Source organism: Strigops habroptila, chromosome 5 (assembly GCF_004027225.2).
Source record: "Strigops habroptila isolate Jane chromosome 5, bStrHab1.2.pri, whole genome shotgun sequence".
In the NCBI taxonomy this organism is placed as follows: Eukaryota; Metazoa; Chordata; class Aves; order Psittaciformes; family Psittacidae; genus Strigops; species Strigops habroptila.
The window spans coordinates 2,550,156-2,568,734 of record NC_044281.2 but is presented as its reverse complement, the minus strand read 5'-3'; the positions used below and the strand labels follow the sequence as shown (position 1 = coordinate 2,568,734).

Below are 18,579 nucleotides of genomic sequence, written 5' to 3'. Positions count from 1 at the left end.
GGATGCACAGACATGGAAGAGGTCCCTGCCTCCAAGGCCTTAGATCCAAGGCTGAACTTTGATCACAGGTATTTATGGCCATGAATTGCGGCTTTTCCACCTGAGCTTTCCACTGGCTTAGCTTGGTCTGGTGTCACTTCTGCAGTAGGAAGGAAGCCAGGTCACTGCCACCTCCTCATAGACCTCATGGGCTGCTGTCCCATTCCAGTGCCTGCAGGAGGGTGGCACCCATGCTGTGGGCACCACGGCACAGTGGGGATGCCTGACTCCCCCCAGGATGTGCCACATGTCTGTTCTCCTGTAGCCCCATGGTTACAGCACCCATACAGCATAACAAACTGTTTTACGGGTGTCACCCCTGCTTGCTGCACCCCTCCTCACTGGGTCACATCCAATCCTTCACCCACCAGTCCCCCAAGTCCTCTCCTCAGGGCTACCCTCAATCCCTCCATCCCCAGCTTGTATTGATATTGCTCCAATCCAAGTACAAGACTTTGCCCTTTGGCCTTGTCGAACCTCATGAGGTTCACCTGGGCCCACTTCTTGAGCCTGTCCAAGTCCCTGTGGATGGCATCCGGTCCCTCGGGCGTATCAACTGCATGATGTCCCCACGACAGGAAGTGCTGCAAGGTGCACAGGGACAAGCGCAGCCATGGGGTGGGTATTGGAGCCAGCTCTACAGCTGCAGCCACCGTGTCCAAGGGCAATCGATGCCTGCGGAGCCGAGCCGGGGCTGGCGGCCTCAGGAGCTCCGCATCAGCCCCCGTGTCCCGCACTCGCCTGACACCGGCCGAGGGGCGCGGCGTGGGGCGGTGCTTACGGCCGGGGCGGTGCTGCCGGCGCGGCTCCGCGGCCCCGTTGGCTGCGGCCCGTGAGGCGATGTCGGCCCAGGGCGGTGCGGCCTCTGCCCCGGCTACAACCGCGGCTCGGTGGTAACGGGCACGCTGGAGGCGATGGCGGCGGACGGCGGGTGGGTGCCGGCGCGGCGGCGGGCAGGCGGCGGGGCGGCAGCGGGGGTCGCGGCTCACGGTGCCTGTCTCCGGCAGGGCGGTGCGGCGGCGGGGCGGCCCGCGGCGCTCGGCGGCGGCCACGGCGCTGCCCGACTGGAGGCTGCGGTGCGAGGGCGGCCGGCAGCGCTGGCACTACCTGGGTGACGGCGATGCGGACGGCGGCGAGAGGCGGGCGCAGACGTTGCTGGAGGAGCACAGCCTCGGGCTGGACACGGTGCGGGGCTGGGGCGGGACCGGGCGGCAGAGCCCCGGCCGAGGGGCGCCCCCGGCTCAGGCGCTGTGTTCCCCGCACGCAGGGTGAGGTGCAGCAGGGCTCGCCGGTGGCCGGAACGGCCCGGGAGGCTGCCCTCAAAGGGATGCGGTTCTACGCCGCTCTGCAGGCTGAGGACGGGCACTGGGCGGGTGACTACGGTGGTCCTCTCTTCCTGCTGCCAGGTGAGCCGCGGAGGTCGCTTCCGCTGAGAGGGGCGAGCGAACGCGTTCTGTTTCATGCCAGAGCCTGTCTGATCTTCCAGGTCTGCTCATAACGTGTCACACTGCCAAGATCCAGCTGCCGGAGGGGGTTCGGAAGGAGATGGTGCGCTACCTGCGCTCCGTGCAGCTCCCGGATGGAGGCTGGGGCTTGTGAGTAGATAAGATGATGTTTTACGTGATGGTACCACCGCGGTCCAGCATGTCGAGCTGCTGTCAAATCTGCCCAGACTGAGGGAGCGGGACTCTGCAACGGTGATACCTCTGGGGGTTGCACTTGCCTCTGTAGCACTCCAGGTAGCTTTTGTCACAGAGGTGGCAGGAGCATCAAGCCTGGCTGCATCTCTTCTATGGCACTATATCCCAAAGCATCGTGCATCCCAAAGCATCTGGGGCCCCCAACACAAGAGGGAGCTGCTGGAGCGAGTCCAGAGGAGGCCACAGAGATACTGCGAGGGCTGGAGCAGCGCTTCTCTGGAGCCAGGCTGAGAGAGCTGGGCTGGGTCAGCCTGGAGAAGAGAAGGCTCCTGAAGGGGAGACCTTGGAGCAGCTCCAGTGCCTAAAGGGGCTACAAGAAACCTGGAGAGGGGCTTTGGACAAGGGACTGTAGGGACAGGACAACGGGAACAGTTTTAACCTGCCAGAGGGGAGATTGAGATGAGCTCTGAGGCAGAAGCTCTTCCCTGTGAGGGTGCTGAGGCGCTGGCACAGACTTTTCCCAGAGAAGCTGTGGCTGCCCCATCCCTGGCAGTGTTCAAGGCCAGGTTGGACACAGGGGCTTGGAGCAACCTGCTCTAGTGGAAGGTGTCCCTGCCTGTGGCAGGGGGTTGCAACTGGATGAGCTTTAAGGTCCTTTCAACCCAAACCAGTCTGTGTGTAACAGGGTAGTGCAGAGCAGTGTTTCTGCCCTTGGGTCTCCCCTTTTCCGCAGTCACTACTGGCATTCCACTTCACCCTGACAAAGACAGCCCTGTGCAGTGGGTTGTGCCTCTCTAATGCCAATAGCTGGCTAATGGCTGTGCTGTCTCTGTGTATGCGTGTGGCAGGCATGTGGAAGACAAATCAACAGTGTTTGGCACAACACTCAACTACGTAGCCCTGAGGATCCTGGGGCTCGGACCAGATGACCCTGACATCGTGCGGGCCCGTGTCAACCTGCACAGCAAAGGTCAGCTCCAGTGTGCCCAGCACTGCTGGTGGGAGAGGTCTGGCTGGGCCTGAGGGCTCTGTGGAACACGAGGGGCTTCCAGGTAGTGGAGGGACTGTTGCTCTTGCTTGCCCTTGATTGCACCTGCATTTTCAGCTAACTTCGGGAGAAGTGGAGCCTGTGATGGGGAAGCAAGCAGGGAGCTGGCATGGTTGCATTAATCCTGAAAGCTGGTATTTCTCTCTGCAGGAGGTGCTGTGGGAATCCCTTCCTGGGGGAAGTTTTGGCTGGCTGTCTTGAACGTTTACAGCTGGGAGGGAATGAACACACTTCTCCCAGAAATGTGGTATGTGACCCCTTCAGTGTGGAGATAGGAGGTGTTAGTCCTGCCACCAGCCTCGACTCACAGCTATCCCAGGCACTGGTGTTTGCTGGGATAACTCCAGATATGGCCTGGAAGACAGGCAGAAAGGCCAGCCAGGGGGTGGACGGGACTGAACACTGCACTAAGGGAGATGCCAGAGCTTTTTCTATGCAGTCCCCATTACATCTGTGTGCTCCCTGCCTGCCACCAGTAGCTTCTGCTCTTGTGGCCAGCCAGAACTGGGTCCTAGCAGGACGGGACAGCCACATGTAAGGCTGCCAGCCCTAACCCTCACTCATACCCTTCTTGATTACTCAGAGGGCTGCTGGGTGTCAGAGGTGGCAAGTATATGACATTTTCCCTATGGGAAAGCAGAGGCTGCACAGTACCAAGGGCTGCTGGTGCTCTGTCTGCCTTCAGAGGCATGTGGGGAAGAGAAGGTGGCCCTGAACTGACTTTCTGAGCTTGGACCCTCCCTGCCCTTTATCAGCTGGGCCAGGAGCAGTGCCTGCTGGCCCTAGTGGGAAGGAGCAGCTCTGGTGGGGAGGATCTGAGCAGGGCCAGGTGGTGTGGATATTCCTTTCTTTGCTCCAGCAGCCCTACCAGCAGGCCTGGAACAGGGGACAGGGAAAGGCTCGCCTTGCTCCACGCATCCCCCTGCCAGCACATTGTCTCTCCGTGCTGCCCTCCTTGTTCCTCACAGTAGCGCCTTCTCTGTTGCAAACAGGCTGCTTCCTATGTGGTTCCCAGCCCACCCGTCCCGGCTCTGGTGCCACTGCCGCCAGGTTTACCTCCCCATGAGCTACTGTTATGCCAAACGTCTGACAGCAGAAGAGGACGAGCTCATACGGAGCTTGCGGCAGGTCAGGAGCTCCCCAGCAAGGTTACGTGGCTCCCTGTCCCTCTGACTTGTGCAGTGACAGCTCCCATACCCACGCTGTCCCTGTATCCAGGCAGCGGAGCCAAATTCCAGCAGTAAGCTGCCTCTGGGCGTTTGCTCCCAGGCTGATGCCCTTTGTTGTCCTGTGGCAGGAGCTGTACGTGCAGGACTATGAGAGCATCGACTGGCCAGCCCAGAGGAACAACGTGGCTGCCTGTGATGTGTACACCCCGCACAGCTGGCTGCTGGGGGTCGCCTATGGTGAGTGGGGTGTTGGCTGGGGCAGGAGGGCTGAGTTACTGGCTGGGTTTAAACCATGACACCATATGAGCTGGTGGTGGTGGGACTGAAGCTGCCTTGGACCATGAGGGCTCTTTAGGGTCTACTGCAAGCTGTCCCTGGAGCTGGGATAGAGACATGGATTGTGTGATCCGTGGGCTTCTCCCTCCCCAAGAGCAGCAGGGCCTTGTGTCCAGGTCCTCGAGCCACTCTGGGGCAGAGAAGTTCCCATGCTTTCCGTCACTGGTCATCATGTGAATAGTGGTGCAGCCTGCCACAGAACGTGCGCCTGGCCACATGGGCTCAGTCTTTCATTGCATGTCTCTTTCTTCTCCTGTAGCCATCATGAATGTGTATGAAGCCCACCACAGCACTCACCTGCGGCAGCGAGCAGTCACAGAGCTGTACGACCACATCAAGGCTGATGATAGATTCACCAAGTGCATCAGCATTGGGCCGGTAGGACACTTGCTGCTGATCCTTTAAAGATCTTGCTGGTCTTTAGGGACCAGCTCATGCCCCCCGCCCAGCCCTTTGCAACTGTGGCATGTAACCATAATCACCAGATCCCTCTCTGGATGCTGGAGAGAGACTCTTCATCAGGGACTGGAGCGATAGGGCAAGGGGTGATGGGCTTAAACTTAAATAGAGGAAGTTCAGGTTAGATATAAGGAAGAAGTTCTTCCCTGTGAGGGTGCTGAGGTGCTGGCACAGACTTTTCCCAGAGAAGCTGTGGCTGCCCCATCCCTGGCAGTGTTCAAGGCCAGGTTGGACACAGGGGCTTGGAGCAACCTGCTCTAGTGGAAGGTGTCCCTGCCTGTGGCAGGGGGTTGGAGCCGGATGATTTTAAGGTCCTTTCCAGCCCAAACCAGCCTGGGATTCTATGATCTTGCTTAGGCACAACTCCTGCTGCTCCTATTGCTCAAGAGCTTAACACTAACAGGGCATGGGGACAGCTGTGGCCCCAGTGAGGGGTGCCTCTCCTTGTGGTCCAGGGAAGTGTTCTGAGGAGAAGCTCTGGAGTAGTCCTGTGGCACCTACCTCACTAAGTCAACCACAGATGGAGCGGATGGATCAAGCCTGGGAACACCTCTAGATGGCTTTGTGCTGGGTGGGAGGGATATATGTCTCTGTTGCTGGAAGAAGCTGAATCCAGAGCAGTGACACTGCTGCTCTCAACAGATTTCAAAGACGATCAACATGCTGGTTCGCTGGTTCGTGGATGGGAAGAACTCCCCAGCTTTCCAAGAACATGTTTCCAGGATCCCTGACTATCTCTGGTAAGGGCTGACTGTGGCTTACCTGGCACAGCTTTGGGCTGTGGTCCCTGCAGAGCAGGCACACCATGGCTCCCAGCCTGCTTCCTGGTGCTCTTGCTGTGCCTGTGCTGCAGCACTGTGCTCTCTCCTCCTGCAGGCTGGGCCTCGATGGCATGAAGATGCAGGTGAAGTGCTGTAGGAGTTCAGCTGTGACTCAAGAGGGACCCTGTCATGCTGGGACAGCCCATGGAATAATGGGATAGCTTATTCACCCTGTGCCTGAGCTCTTGCCATCTCACCTTTGGTGCCTGGTGGCCTTGTCTGTCTCACTGCCACCTCCCCTGGCTGTGCTAGAAGTGAACAGTGTCCTGCTAGTTTGCCTCTGTGCGGCTGTGAGCTGAGGGAGCAGCTCGAGGCCCCCATCCCCTTCATCCCCACAGGGAGAAGGGAAGGTGGAAGAAAGGCCCCTAATACTGCATGAGCACTGAGCTGTGCTTCTCCCATGGCTGTTGTGTCCCTGTGCCACCTCTCCTGTCTCGGCTGTGCACAGAGCAGGCTGAAGCAGCTGTCTCATTTCCTATTCCTGTGCTGTCCCTGAGCTGCTGCATCTGTCCCCTCTATGCCAGCACATCAGCTGTGACACTGGGTGACACAGAACTGAGACACAGGGTGGAGGGAGCTGGGGGGGTAATGCAGGAGGGATGTGCTGTCCATAGACCCATAGCTGGGTCAGGCTGTTGTCAGGCCCTTCCCCTCACCATTTGCTTTCTCTCTTCCAGGGCACAAATGGATCCCAGCTCTGGGACACTGCCTTTGCCATCCAAGCCTTCTTGGAGGTAATGCTTTTTGGAGGGTATGATATAATTGCTGTGGTAAGCCCCATAGCTGATCATGCAAACACCTTAGTGATGCCAGCAATAGTTGTTGGCTCAGTTCTCATTGTAGAGGTTTTAATGGAAACAGTAAATGAAGTATGAATGCAAATCTACAGAAAGGGCTGCATGAAGGGCCAGACATTAATCGCACCTAGATTAGCAGGTCAGCAAGGTCCCAGCACATCTTTGTCTTGAGGGACTCATTTGGTGGCCACAACTCCTTGCTCACTGCTGACTGTGAACCTCTGTTTCCAGGCAGAAGCCCAGAAGATATCTGAATTTACATCCTGCCTCCAAAATGCCCATGAATTCCTCCGGTTCACCCAGGTGAGCAGAGCTGGTTGGTGTCTCTCACACACTATGCAGACTTCGTTGCTTCTCAGAGCCCTGCTGGATGTGCCTTTTGCCTTCTGAAAAGCTCTTCTGAAGGGCTGGACTAGCAAAGTCCTAGGAACAGCCTCCTGCTTTCGCTCCCTGTTGCTGGGAGAGGGCCTTGGCCAGGCCCAGGGATGTTTGGGTTGGCTGCCTGAGCAGGCTGGAAAACTGAGAGCTTGGGCTTATTTACCCTTCGTCCTGTCTGGTGCTCACACATTTGAGGCACCCTTCTAAGACTTGTGACTGTGTGAGCTCAGCTTCTGCTGCCAGGCCAGTATCTCAAGGTGGGGTCACCATCACCAGCAGCTTGGTGCAGATGCAGTCATAGGTCTTGCTCATGGTGCTGCCAATGAAAGCATTGAAAGCAGATGGCTCCTGGACAGGAAAGCACCCAAAAAGCGGACTTCAGCAACACTTCCCTCAGCCTGCCCTCACTTGTTCCTTGTCTTCTGCAGATCCCAGAGAACCCACCTGACTACCAGAAATACTATCGCCATATGAACAAGGTATGATGTGTGGAACTGATCTCTGAAGGACACACGAATGGGGCAGGGATTTGGGCAGAGCGGATGGGAATGAGGGGCAGCACCTCCTCCCTTACAAGAACAGAATAGGTCAGAGGAAGGTGCTGCAGCCCTCCTGACCCCTTTCCAGGGTGGCTTTCCCTTCAGCACCCGAGACTGTGGCTGGATCGTGGCAGACTGCACAGCAGAGGGGCTGAAGTCAGTAATGCTTCTGCAGAAGAAGTGCCCCTTCATAGCCAAGCTTGTCCCCCCCGAGCGCCTCTTTGATGCTGTGAATGTGGTAAGTGCTGCAAAAATCAGGGCCAAGGGAAATGTGGGCAGCAGCTAAACCAAGCTAAAAGAAGAGAATTCAAGGCCTGATGAGTTTGCTAGATTCTGGTATTACTACGCCTGTACAAGGCCTCTGGCCTGGTGTGGCAACATCATTATTTACTGTGATGCAGAGCTCCATATGCAACATAATGTAATGTGATGGTCCAGTCTGTGAATGTCAGATGCCAATGTAGTTTGGGACCTGGGTTGTCTGCCCACCCCATGGACTTGTGGGTCTGACTTTGTCCTCAGACCTGGTTTGGGGCCAGACTGGGGTGGTGGCACTGCCTGTGAGCCAGTCCCAACCCTTCTCTCTGCTTGTCTGGGCAGTTGCTGAGCATGAGGAACTCGGATGGAGGCTTTGCCACATATGAAACCAAGCGAGGAGGCCACTTACTGGAGCTGCTGAACCCCTCAGAGGTGTTTGGTAAGGGCAGCTGCATGGGGCTGCTCATCCTGTGCACTGTGAATGGACACAGTGGACTGGCCTCACTGTGCCCAGTGGGCGCCTGGCTTTGCCTCGGGACCCTCTGTGGGATAGTGTGGGATAACTGATATCCTTCACCTTCAGGTGACATCATGATTGACTACACCTATGTGGAGTGCACGTCTGCTGTCATGCAGGCACTGAAACACTTCCATGATGAGTTCCCTGAGCACAGAGCTCCAGAGATCAGGTGAGGCACTGAGATGAAAGCTGGGTAAGGGAGAAGACAGGCTGCAGTGTCCCATGCTGCCTGCGATGGCCTCTGTTGGCACAGCCCCTGCTGAGCCTCGTCAGGGGTCTGCACTGGCATGGAGCAGCCCCTAGGGTGGCCCTTGGTATTTGCACGGCTGGGATACTGGTGACGTCTCCAAGCCAGAGCCACCCACAAGCAACCTCTTAAGGCTGTTTGGGATCAGGCTGGGGGAAATAAGTAGAGATCTGCCTGCCTCTTAGCTTAGCACCTGCGTTGATCTTGCAGCCAGCTGTAGGCTGTGTCCCCTGCTTGCCTGCTGGCATGAGCCAGAGAAGCACCCAGCTGGTGCTCGATTTGGCTCTGAGATCCTGAACAGTGTAACTGCCTGTCTGCATGCTCTTGCCTCTTGAGCCCTATAACAACGGGACCCATCAGAGCCTTAGAGGAACTGATGGATGCCCCTGATGAAGCAACTGCTTCTGAAATGGGTGTCTTTTTCCTGACCAGAGAGACTCTGCAGAAGGGCCTGGACTTCTGTCGCAAGCAGCAGCGAGCTGATGGGTCATGGGAAGGGTAAGCAGTGTTCCCGATGCTGTCCCAGTGTGAGAGGGAGCAAGAAGGCAAGCATTCCTGGCTGGCAGGATCTGTGGGAGGGGCAAATGGGGCCGAGTAGGTACCTCATGCACTGCACAAGATGCAGACAACCCCTGAGGACAAGGGTGGCTCCAGCTTCTCTGGTCTCAGAGTGTCTGATGAGGACCGAGTGAGCTGGGAGCAGGGGGTGGTGGGACCGGGCATGGTTGTGTTGCAGGGGAAGGCACAGGCAGCTCTATGCCTGGCTCTGACTGTGCTGTGAACACCTTGACCTGAGGCCTTGCACCCCTGACAGTGCTGCTCTCCCCTTCCTCCTAGGAGCTGGGGGGTTTGTTTCACCTATGGCACCTGGTTTGGGCTGGAAGCATTTGCTATTATGCAGCACACGTACCGTGACGGGTGAGAAATCTGGTTCCTCTGACCCTACCTACATCTTGAGCTAGGGCAGGACGCCATGGCAGGGCTGGGTGGATGATCTTGTGCCTGCAATATCAGGCACTGGAACGGGCTGCCCAGGGCAGTGGTGGAGTCACCGTCCCTAGAAGTGTTCACAAACCATGCAGACGAGGCCCTCAGTGACAGGGGTTAGTGGTGGCCTTGGCAGTGCTGGGTTGGACTTAAAGATCCTTTCCAACCTGGTTGATTCTATGATTCTATGCTATGACCAGGGCACTCACTGACTAAGCCTCAAACTCTTGGGGCAGCCCCAGCTATGGGCAGAGCACAGCTCCTTTACAGCTGGGACATGGGCGTGCAAACACTCGCTGTCCCCAGCTCTGATTCTCTGCTGCATCCTCACAGGGCTGCATGCCGAGAGGTGGCCCAGGCCTGCCAGTTCCTCCTCTCCAAGCAGATGGCAGACGGCGGGTGGGGAGAGGACTTCGAGTCATGCGAGCAGCGCACCTATGTGCAGAGCGCCGAGTCACAGATCCATAACACGTGCTGGGCCCTGCTGGGGCTCATGGCTGTCAGGTAGGAGCAACCCTCACCTCTTGGGGCACCACATGGATGCTCAGTGGGAAATGCAGGCTCAGGGAAGTGCAGTTGCGTGGCTGGTGCGGGCAATGCGCCCAACCATGTTTGTGATCTTGTGGTCACATTGAGGGACGGGTCTGCGCAGTGCTCCACAAGACACTGGGGCTCATAATGCTGGGCACGGGGGAGCCAGTGCAAAGCAAAGGTCTAAATCTCAACCACAGACCTCCAGCCTGGGAAGATGTTGCTGTATTCATGATATCTGGTGTGCTATGGTTGTGAGGGGCTGACCCAAAGAACTCGGCATGCTTGGGACAGGCTCAGGGCAGCCTGGAGGTGGTTGAGTTCTCCAAATACATGGGTTTGCAGATAAGTGTTCACATCTCCCTCATGCTTTGCAGGTACCCTGACATTGACGTGCTGGAAAGGGGTATCAAACTTCTGATTGACAAGCAGCTGCCCAATGGGGACTGGCCTCAGGTACATCTTTCCTCTGGTCTTTCCAGGGGGTTCCCAGATGCCCTGGGCATTGTGCAGCCATTGCAAATGGTGTGCTTTCCCTTACTGGGAAGGGAGGCCCTGTGTGGCTTTTAGTGGGGGACTTCAGGAAGGCAATGAGCTCAATGCCACATCTTGGACACACTATGCTCCCCTGTCAATCCCTTGGTCTCTGTCTCTCTCTTAGGAGAATATTGCTGGTGTATTCAACAAGTCGTGTGCCATCAGTTACACCGCATACTGCAACGTCTTCCCCATCTGGACGCTAGGCCGTTTCTGCCGGCTGCATCCCAACAGCCCTCTTGCTGGGAAGCTGCGCTCCGGATCCTTGGATGGGACAGGGAAGATGGTGCCAGAGGCTTTGTCTGCCTAAGCCCGGGCCATTGCACATGCCATGGCTTCTGACTTATCTCAGATATCAGCTGCTGCATGGGGCCACAGGGGTGTTTGCTGCATAGGGTATCTTGGTGCTGTTCTTCACCACGTGGGCTGCTGCTCTGCCACAAAGGAGTGCTGCTGAGCCTCCTTCTGTTGAACCTCTTCTAAAAATACACTTTTAAAGGGTTTTCCCAAGTACATCCTCCCTCACGGGACAGGGAGTGCAGTGCCTTTTCCAGACCAGTTTGGTCATCTGAGAAGAGAAAGGTGCCAAGCTGTGTTCTACTACACATCTAAACAGACTCTCTCATGCTCATGAGACAGATGTCCATGGCATCCCCTTTGCCCATGGCAGGGGGTTGGAACTGAATGATCTTAAGGTCCTTTCCAACCCAAACCATCTATGATTCTATGACTCTATGCTGGGTGGAACAAGCGTGCCTTTGTCTTCCCCTCGTGCTGTCCAGGTTGGCTGTCTGCAGCAAGAGTGTGGGATTGGGGGCCTCCCCTGTGCCCAGTATCGTGATGGGGTGCACTGCACAATCCCTGCTGAGCTGGCCTCTGTGCTGTGGGTGCCAGCAACTGCCGTTGAAGTGCTCTCTCCTCTGGAGCCTGTGCTGGGAGGGGAAGGGCACGTATCCTCCCCCAGACTGATGGAAAAGAGGAGTGCTTCCCTCTGTTTTCTCATTGTCAGTCCCCCAGCTGGTGGCACCTGGCTTCCCAGAGCCTCACTGGTGAAGTCACCACCATCATTCCCACTTTGAAAAAGGGGAATCTGAAGCAGAAAGCACTGAGGTGGTGAGTGTCAGGGCAAAGCCTCCAGCCAGCCCCAGCGCAGCAGGTGCCTCTGTTCAGGCTATGGTACAGTTGGGCATTCACACTTTGTTGTCAGGAGTTGGAAGTCACGTTGGCTGACAGGTTATTAAATTGCTAAAGGTGTTGCAAAGGGAACTTAACTGTGTGTTGGGCTCCTGTTTGTCTGCCCCAGTCAGCGTGTCCCAAGCAGAGGGGAGCATGCACAGCAGTATAGCGTAACCTGGCTTGGATCACCTCTCCCCAGTGGAATGGGCACCATCTCCACCAACACGCAAGCCGCGCTTGGAGCCTGTGCCTGCATCACCCTCTTCCAATGCCCTTGGCCCTGAAAAATAGAATCAAGGAAGCAACAGGCTAAGAGGGAATGATCAATTCCCGCCACCTGCAGCTTATACTCATGCAATAAGCCCGGTGTGCTGGTGCCTGCATGCTCCTGGACTCGCTGCCCACCAGCAGCCCCAAAAAAAAGCTGTTCTCCAGCCAGCATGCCTCTGCTGCTGCATGGGGTGTCCTGAGTTCAGCTGTAGCAGGCATTTTTCTCCTTCTCAGTAAGCTGGTGCAGTGCTGTGTTTTCAACTTTAGTCTGAGAACAGCGCTGATAACACACCGATGTTTTTAGTTGTTGCTAAGTAATGCTTCCCTCGATCAAGGACTTTTCAGTCTCACGCTCTGCCAGGGAGGAGGGGAAGCTGGGAGGAAGCAGAGACAGGACACCTGACCCAAACTAGCCAAAGGGGTATTCCGTACCACAGCACGTCATGCCCAGTATATAAACCGGGGGGAGTTACCCGGAAGGCCCAGATCGCTGCTTGGGTCGGGCTGGGTATCGGTCGGCAGGTGGTGAGCAATTGAATTCTCTTCCCTTGTTATTTCCCTTATCGTTATTATCATTGGTGGTAGCAGTGGTAGTTTTGTGTTATACCTTAGTTACTGGACTGCTCTTATCTCAACCTGTGGGAGTTACATTCTTTTGATTCTCCTCCCCATCCCTCTGGGAGCGGGGGGAGGAAAAAGCGGGGGAGCGAGCGGCTGCGTGGTTCTGAGTTACCGGCTGGGCTCAAACCACAACATGGGGTTATTCATGGAATCACTGTCCCTGGAAGTGTTCACACACTGTGTAGATAAGACCCCCAGTGCCATGGGTTAGCGGTGGCCTTGGCAGTGCTGGGGAATGGTTGGACTTGATGATCTTAAGGGTGTTTTCCAACCTGGTTGATTCTATTCCATTCTGTGATTCCACCCTAGGGGCAACATAGTGTATTTGCCTTGGTCTAACTTTATAGAAGAACCATAGAATCATAGACCTTGAAGGTCAAACCCTTCTGTTCAACCCATTTCTCCAGCCTCTGAGAAGCAGCTCTGCTCTGTACCCCATCCTCTGCCTGCCCACACTGGTAGGCTTGCTGAGCAAGGTTGTTAGTAAGAAAAAGTTATTTAATCAAACTCAACTCAGGCTGTTTTGACAGCCCTGTTTGCCTTTTCCAAACTCTGGACTTCTTTACACTGTGTGTGACACTACCAGGCATTCCAAGTTATATCTGTCATAAATTGAGACCACAACGGATCATAATCCAATTAAAATTTTATTAATTATAGCAAGTAGAATATGAGCAAAAACAGCGCTGGACGACAGGGGAGTCTGCGCTCCGCCAACTGCCGTTCTGAGCAGTTCAAACAGTCCCTTTTTATACATCTTTACTTCCGTGTTCATGAAGTAGTGGAGGTACTCTGCGCATGCTTCAGTTGTTGTTAGGGGGTCGTTTTCTGCCTCCTGGTGGTCGTTGAGGCCGAAGTAAGAAGTCTTCCTCCTTTGTCCCATAGTTGACCCCTCATTCATATGTCCTTATATGGGGTTGTTTGTCCTGTTTCTGTCGGTTCCTGGAAGTCTGGCGGTTATCTCGCGATTGTGGTTATCTTATCTTACGCAAGCGGTGTCTGGTAGCTGTTTGCATAAGCGATTTCACATCTTTTGTTGCCTAACCTTTACATTGAGCTTAACATAAATCTTAATAAACAATATCCTAGTCCATAGTTTCTCACAATTAAATCTTAATAAACAATATCCTAGTCCATAGTTTCTCACAATCCCCCCTTTTTCTTTTTATCCTATTATTGTTTATTAGACGTTACTTTCATTTTCGGCACTGCAAACAAACCTTTTTCCACAATCCCAACATTTATCATAACACTCACAAGGTAATACCTCACAATTACAAAAGGCATAGTTCTCACGTGGCATAACGCATTCACAACAATCTTCATCCTCATTAATAGATACACTCTTATATTTTGCCCTAGACCTCGTAGTTAAAATAAGCAGTTTAGCTATGTCAAACCGTTCTTTAATAAAGTGTAAAATATAGCGTAATATACAAGGCCCAAATATGAGTCCCAAAATCAACATGATAAGCGGTCCTGCTAAGGCGGACAACAAAGTGGTTAGCCAAGGTGAAACATTAAACGAGTTTTCATACCATGACCTGCCCACCTCACGATCTTTCTTACGTTGATCTAACCTTTTCCGGAGTTCAGACATGGTGTCCTGGACTACTCCCGTATGGTCAGCAAAAGAGCAACATTCTTCATTGAGAGCTACACATAACCCTCCTTCCTTTAAAAACAATAGATCTAATCCTCTTCTATTTTGCAGTACTACTTCTGATAAAGACTTTACTGAAGTGGCTAAATTTTGGATAGATTGTTCTATTTTTGCTAAATCTTCATCTACAGCCATCTGCAAATTTTGTAATTCCTGACCTTTTACTAGGGAGGCTATGCCTGTACCTGCTCCAACTCCGCCCGCTATCAGCAGGGTGGCTAGGGTTACTACTGTAATTGGCTCTCGTTTTTGTCTATTCAGGTTTCCTTTAAAGTGGCTTAACACCTCCTCAGAGGTGTGATAGATTAGACGAGGAACAATAATCACCTGTACGCAAAACTGAGATTGATTAAACACGTTTAGGGATAGGCAAGGCGTTACTCCGATGTCTGAACAAACCCATTTAGCTCCTGGTGTCGGAATAGCCCATTTGTCATTTTGATTCTTGTGTTTCTCTATATTGGTGTTAGTGACTGTTCGGTTGCACAAAGGCTGATATTTTCCGGGCACTGTACCTATACATTTTCCTTGACCTGTTACTAATTGAATAGTAATTCCTTGCGTATGGTTCCTCTGGTCATCCCATGGGCATTCTCGTGGGTTTGAACCATTAGACCATTGAATCCTACCTGGTTTTCCAATTGCCTCAAAATATGGTGGTCCAACATTATAACATAACCAACATTCTTCAGTTAAATTTGGTTTGCTTTCATTAAGGGCACGATAAGAGGCTTGCATTAGATTTCATAAGGGGTCTTTGGATTCTGACAACTCTCGATCCCTGGATGAGGAGAATTCAGTCACAATGTCATTAGTTGTTTCCGAAAGGGAGTTTGGAGAAGTGGTTGCGACGCTTGCGGGGGCAACCTTTTCCTCAGAGAAAGTGGGTGGATTCAGGACCAGGTTTGGTCCTATTGACAAAGGATCATGAGGAAGCTTTTCTTTAACTATTCTAAAGTAACTTCCCCTATCTGTTCCTGATTCCCAATATCTAATTCCCCAGATACGGCCAACTAACCATGTGTCATCTTGGGGTTCTTTTATAATGATTTCAATTCTGTTACAGGACACACTGCCACAGGGTTTTGTAGGGTGTCCATCAAAATCATGCTTTGGGGGAGTGCAGCCCGGGGGTCCCCAAGCTACACCTATATATTTATCTCCTCGCGTTTTCCAATCTGAAGCAATAGTTTCACAACCCCAATAGCCACAGTAAAAATGACCTGGATAATTACAATAACCTCTGCCAGGGTTACTTGCTGGACATATATAAAATGCCTTGCATTGGGCCTGAAGCTTTGCTAGATCTGGGGTAAAAACAGGGGAGTCTTGTTCTATAGGTATCAGGGAATATAGATGCACGGAGAAATTCCACTTCCCTGGACCGATCTGTGTTTGAATTAATTTTGACTCTGGTAAATTATATAATTTCCAAGCCATAGGTTCATGAGGGTTTCCATTTGCTTGGGTTATTATCAATAACAAAACTAACGGTATACCAGAAAAAAGGGTGTCTGTCAATTTTGTCAATTTAAGTATATTTTTACCAGTCCTGGGGAAGTTCGGCCATTGCTGCTTTTGTGTCCCATCGTTCTGGTTCTTTTCTCCACAGTTTGTTCCTCCTCTGCTTCGCCCGTCGACTCGGTTGCTTCGAGCCACGGGGTGTACCATCTTCTCGGCAGCAAGGGAATTCTTCAGGAGAACAGCTGTTTCGGGCTTTCTGCCTGTTTATATAGGCTTCCCACTTTGCAGCTTTAACTAATGGGGCAAAGCAAGACATGGTCAGTACTTCCCTTCTGCATTTTATAACCAAAATTTCAGCTACAAATGGAACTGGTTCGTTGGAGTGGTAACAATAATATTGAGGGTTTATTCCTTTGGCAAAAATTTCCCACCACTCATGGGATTCCCGAGTAATTTCTTGTTTAGATTCTAATTGTTTTAGTTTCCACTCAGTGAGAGTTCTTTGGATTTTCCAACACTGTGTGCAAACTCCTATTGGAGGGTATCCACATTCACAATGTGTCCACCATTTATCCTGGCATACCTTGCACCTAAAACAAGCAAATGGATAACAATTGCAGTTCAAATCATTACACCTAATTCGTATATCTAGAGTGCATATATTATTTACATCAACATATCTTCTATATTTAATATTGTGAGGTTGCATAAGTTTAGCAATTTCCTTCAACACACTTTGTACGCTTCCATATATAATAGAAAAAAAGAGAAATAATTATAGCAAATATAAACAGCAATACACACTTTATACCGAAAGGTAATGCGGTAAAATAATCAAATAAAGTCTTTATCATTACGTTATCTTTTCAGGGTTATCTTGGTGTCACCTGGAGTACTGATTACTTTCCAGTGGGGTCTCGTCACTGGGCCTTTAATGCGACTGGCATGAGTCCATCCACGCTCAGCAGTTCGGACAGCTGTTTCTGTTGTAAGCAAAACAAGATAAGGTCCCTCCCAATTGGGTTTTAGGGTTTCTTCCTTCCACACTTTAATCAATATCCAATCCCCAGGTTTAACATTGTGAATTTTTAAGTCCAACGGGGGTCGTTGTACAATCAGTCCATGTTCCCAAAGCTTGTTACGATGTTCTGCTAATTGTGAAACATATTCATTAATCACACGGTCTCGAATTAAAACATTTGTTTGTGGACTTTCAATTCTATAAGACATTCCATACACCATTTCAAACGCTGATATTCCTACATCTGCTCGGGGTCTGGTTCTGAGAATTAATAGTGCCATGGGTAGGCACTTAATCCATGATAATTTGGTTTCTATCATTAATTTAGTCAAAGTAGTTTTGATTTCTCCATTTATCCTTTCAACTTTTCCCGAACTTTGTGGATGCCATGGTGTATGGTATTCCCACTTAATCCCCAAGCTTTTAGCTAGATCTTTAACAATTTTTGACACAAAGTGTGTTCCTCTGTCCGAGTCGATTACTTCAGGTACTCCATATCGAGGTATAATGTGTTCAAGTAACACTTTAGTAACCTGGTTAGCAGTTGCCTTGGAGGTAGGAAAAGCCTCAACATAATGTGTTAAATGATCCACCATTACTAATAAATGTTTGTAACGCCCTACCCTGGGTAGTTCAGTAAAATCCACTTGTATGTGTGAGAAAGGTCTGTATGCTGGGGAACGTCCTCCAAGAGGTTTTTGTCTCATGTTGCTTCGATTAACCTTTTGACAGGTCTCGCAGGCTGCCGTGACTGTCTTTGCTATGTTATATACGCCTATACCGGCAAACTGTTGATTGAAATGATCAACTAACGCCTGGGTTCCCCAGTGTGTTCTACTGTGTATTTTTGAAAATATCTCGAGTGCTATGCCCTTCGGCAAGACTTCTCTCCCATCTGGCAATATGTACTTACCATCTTGTTCCTTAGCTCCCATTTGTTCTAGTTTTTCCTTTTCTGCAGACTCAAAACTCAAATTTTTACTAACAGGTACTTGTTGCATAGTCAAAATCATACTATAATTGCCTGCCACTCGTTTTGCTTCTGTATCAGCTGCATTATTTCCCCTAACTTGATAACTTGTACCTCGCTGGTGTCCCTTTATATGTACAACTGCTATTTTATTCGGCATTTTCAATGCCCCCAGAACTCGCCGAATTAATTCCGGGTGTATCAGTTAACCCTGTGAGTTAACAAATCCTCTTTCCTCCCATATTTTCCAGAAGTGTGTACTACTCCGAACGCATAGCGTGAGTCTGTATATATAGTTCCATCCTTTCCCTTCAGTGACACTAATGCTTTCCACAATGCATACAGCTCACAGGCTTGAGCCGACCAGCTGGCACTCAGGGGGCCTGATTCTATTGTCTTAAATTCTCCTTTTTCCAACTTAACGATGGCATATCCGGACAATCGTTTACCTTCCACTATTCGTGATGACCCATCTATAAATAATACTTCTCCACATTGTAGTTCTTCTAAGTCTGGCCTAATGCGTGTCTGCTGTTCAATTGTTTGAAAACAATTGTGCAATAGTTCATTACCTTCTCCTGGGTACAAAAATTCAGCGGGGTTAACTGCTCCAATAGTTTTCAAAGATAGTTTAGGGGATTCTATAAGTATTCCCTCATACTTTAATAATCGGCTATCTGTAAGCCATTTTTCTGCTTTTTGTTGTAACACTCCCCTGATGTTATGAGGCGCATATAAGACAACTTCTCCATTAAAGGTAATGCGATTCGTTTCCTCAAGTAATAAGGCAGCAGCAACAATGATTTGTAAATAATTTGGTTAACCCCTGCTCACAGGGTCCAACAGCTTTGATAGGTATGCCACCGGTTTCTTTTGTCCGGCCCATTCCTGAGTTAATACTCAGATGAAGGAATGCCGTTCCTTCATGTATGTTAACAAATAAATGGAATGGCCGCTTTAAATCTGGTAGGCTTAAAACCGGTGCTTGACTTAGCTCCCTTTTGAGACTGACAAACTGCTCTTGATCCTGAGGGGTCCACTTGGGTATTTTGTCTTTAGACAGTTGTTCATATAAAAATTTAACTTTA

General features: G+C 51.5%; 1 protein-coding gene across 1 annotated transcript; it reads left to right on the top strand.

Annotated features, from left to right (window-relative positions):
* Positions 1-910: 910 nt before the first annotated feature.
* On the top strand, positions 911-11,577 carry LSS (lanosterol synthase). The gene is made up of 22 exons (XM_030488844.1): positions 911-970; positions 1,047-1,224; positions 1,307-1,445; positions 1,526-1,634; positions 2,528-2,649; positions 2,878-2,974; positions 3,720-3,855; positions 4,025-4,133; positions 4,492-4,610; positions 5,334-5,431; positions 5,568-5,595; positions 6,190-6,246; positions 6,541-6,612; positions 7,116-7,166; positions 7,315-7,464; positions 7,827-7,923; positions 8,068-8,173; positions 8,684-8,749; positions 9,089-9,169; positions 9,572-9,742; positions 10,147-10,225; positions 10,431-11,577. The coding sequence occupies exons 1-22, from the start codon at positions 954-956 to the stop codon at positions 10,614-10,616; spliced, it is 2,268 nt and encodes a 755-aa protein (XP_030344704.1). The 5' UTR covers positions 911-953; the 3' UTR covers positions 10,617-11,577.
* The last annotated feature ends 7,002 nt before the right edge of the window (positions 11,578-18,579 follow it).

What these genes read in the sequence shown, in the direction of transcription:
- LSS (XM_030488844.1), top strand. An exon ending in ACAGCCTCGGGCTGGACACG is followed by an intron (nt 1,225 to 1,306) that starts GTGCGGGGCTGG and finishes CCCCGCACGCAG; the next exon opens with GGTGAGGTGCAGCAGGGCTC. An exon ending in GAACCCCTCAGAGGTGTTTG is followed by an intron (nt 7,924 to 8,067) that starts GTAAGGGCAGCT and finishes CTTCACCTTCAG; the next exon opens with GTGACATCATGATTGACTAC.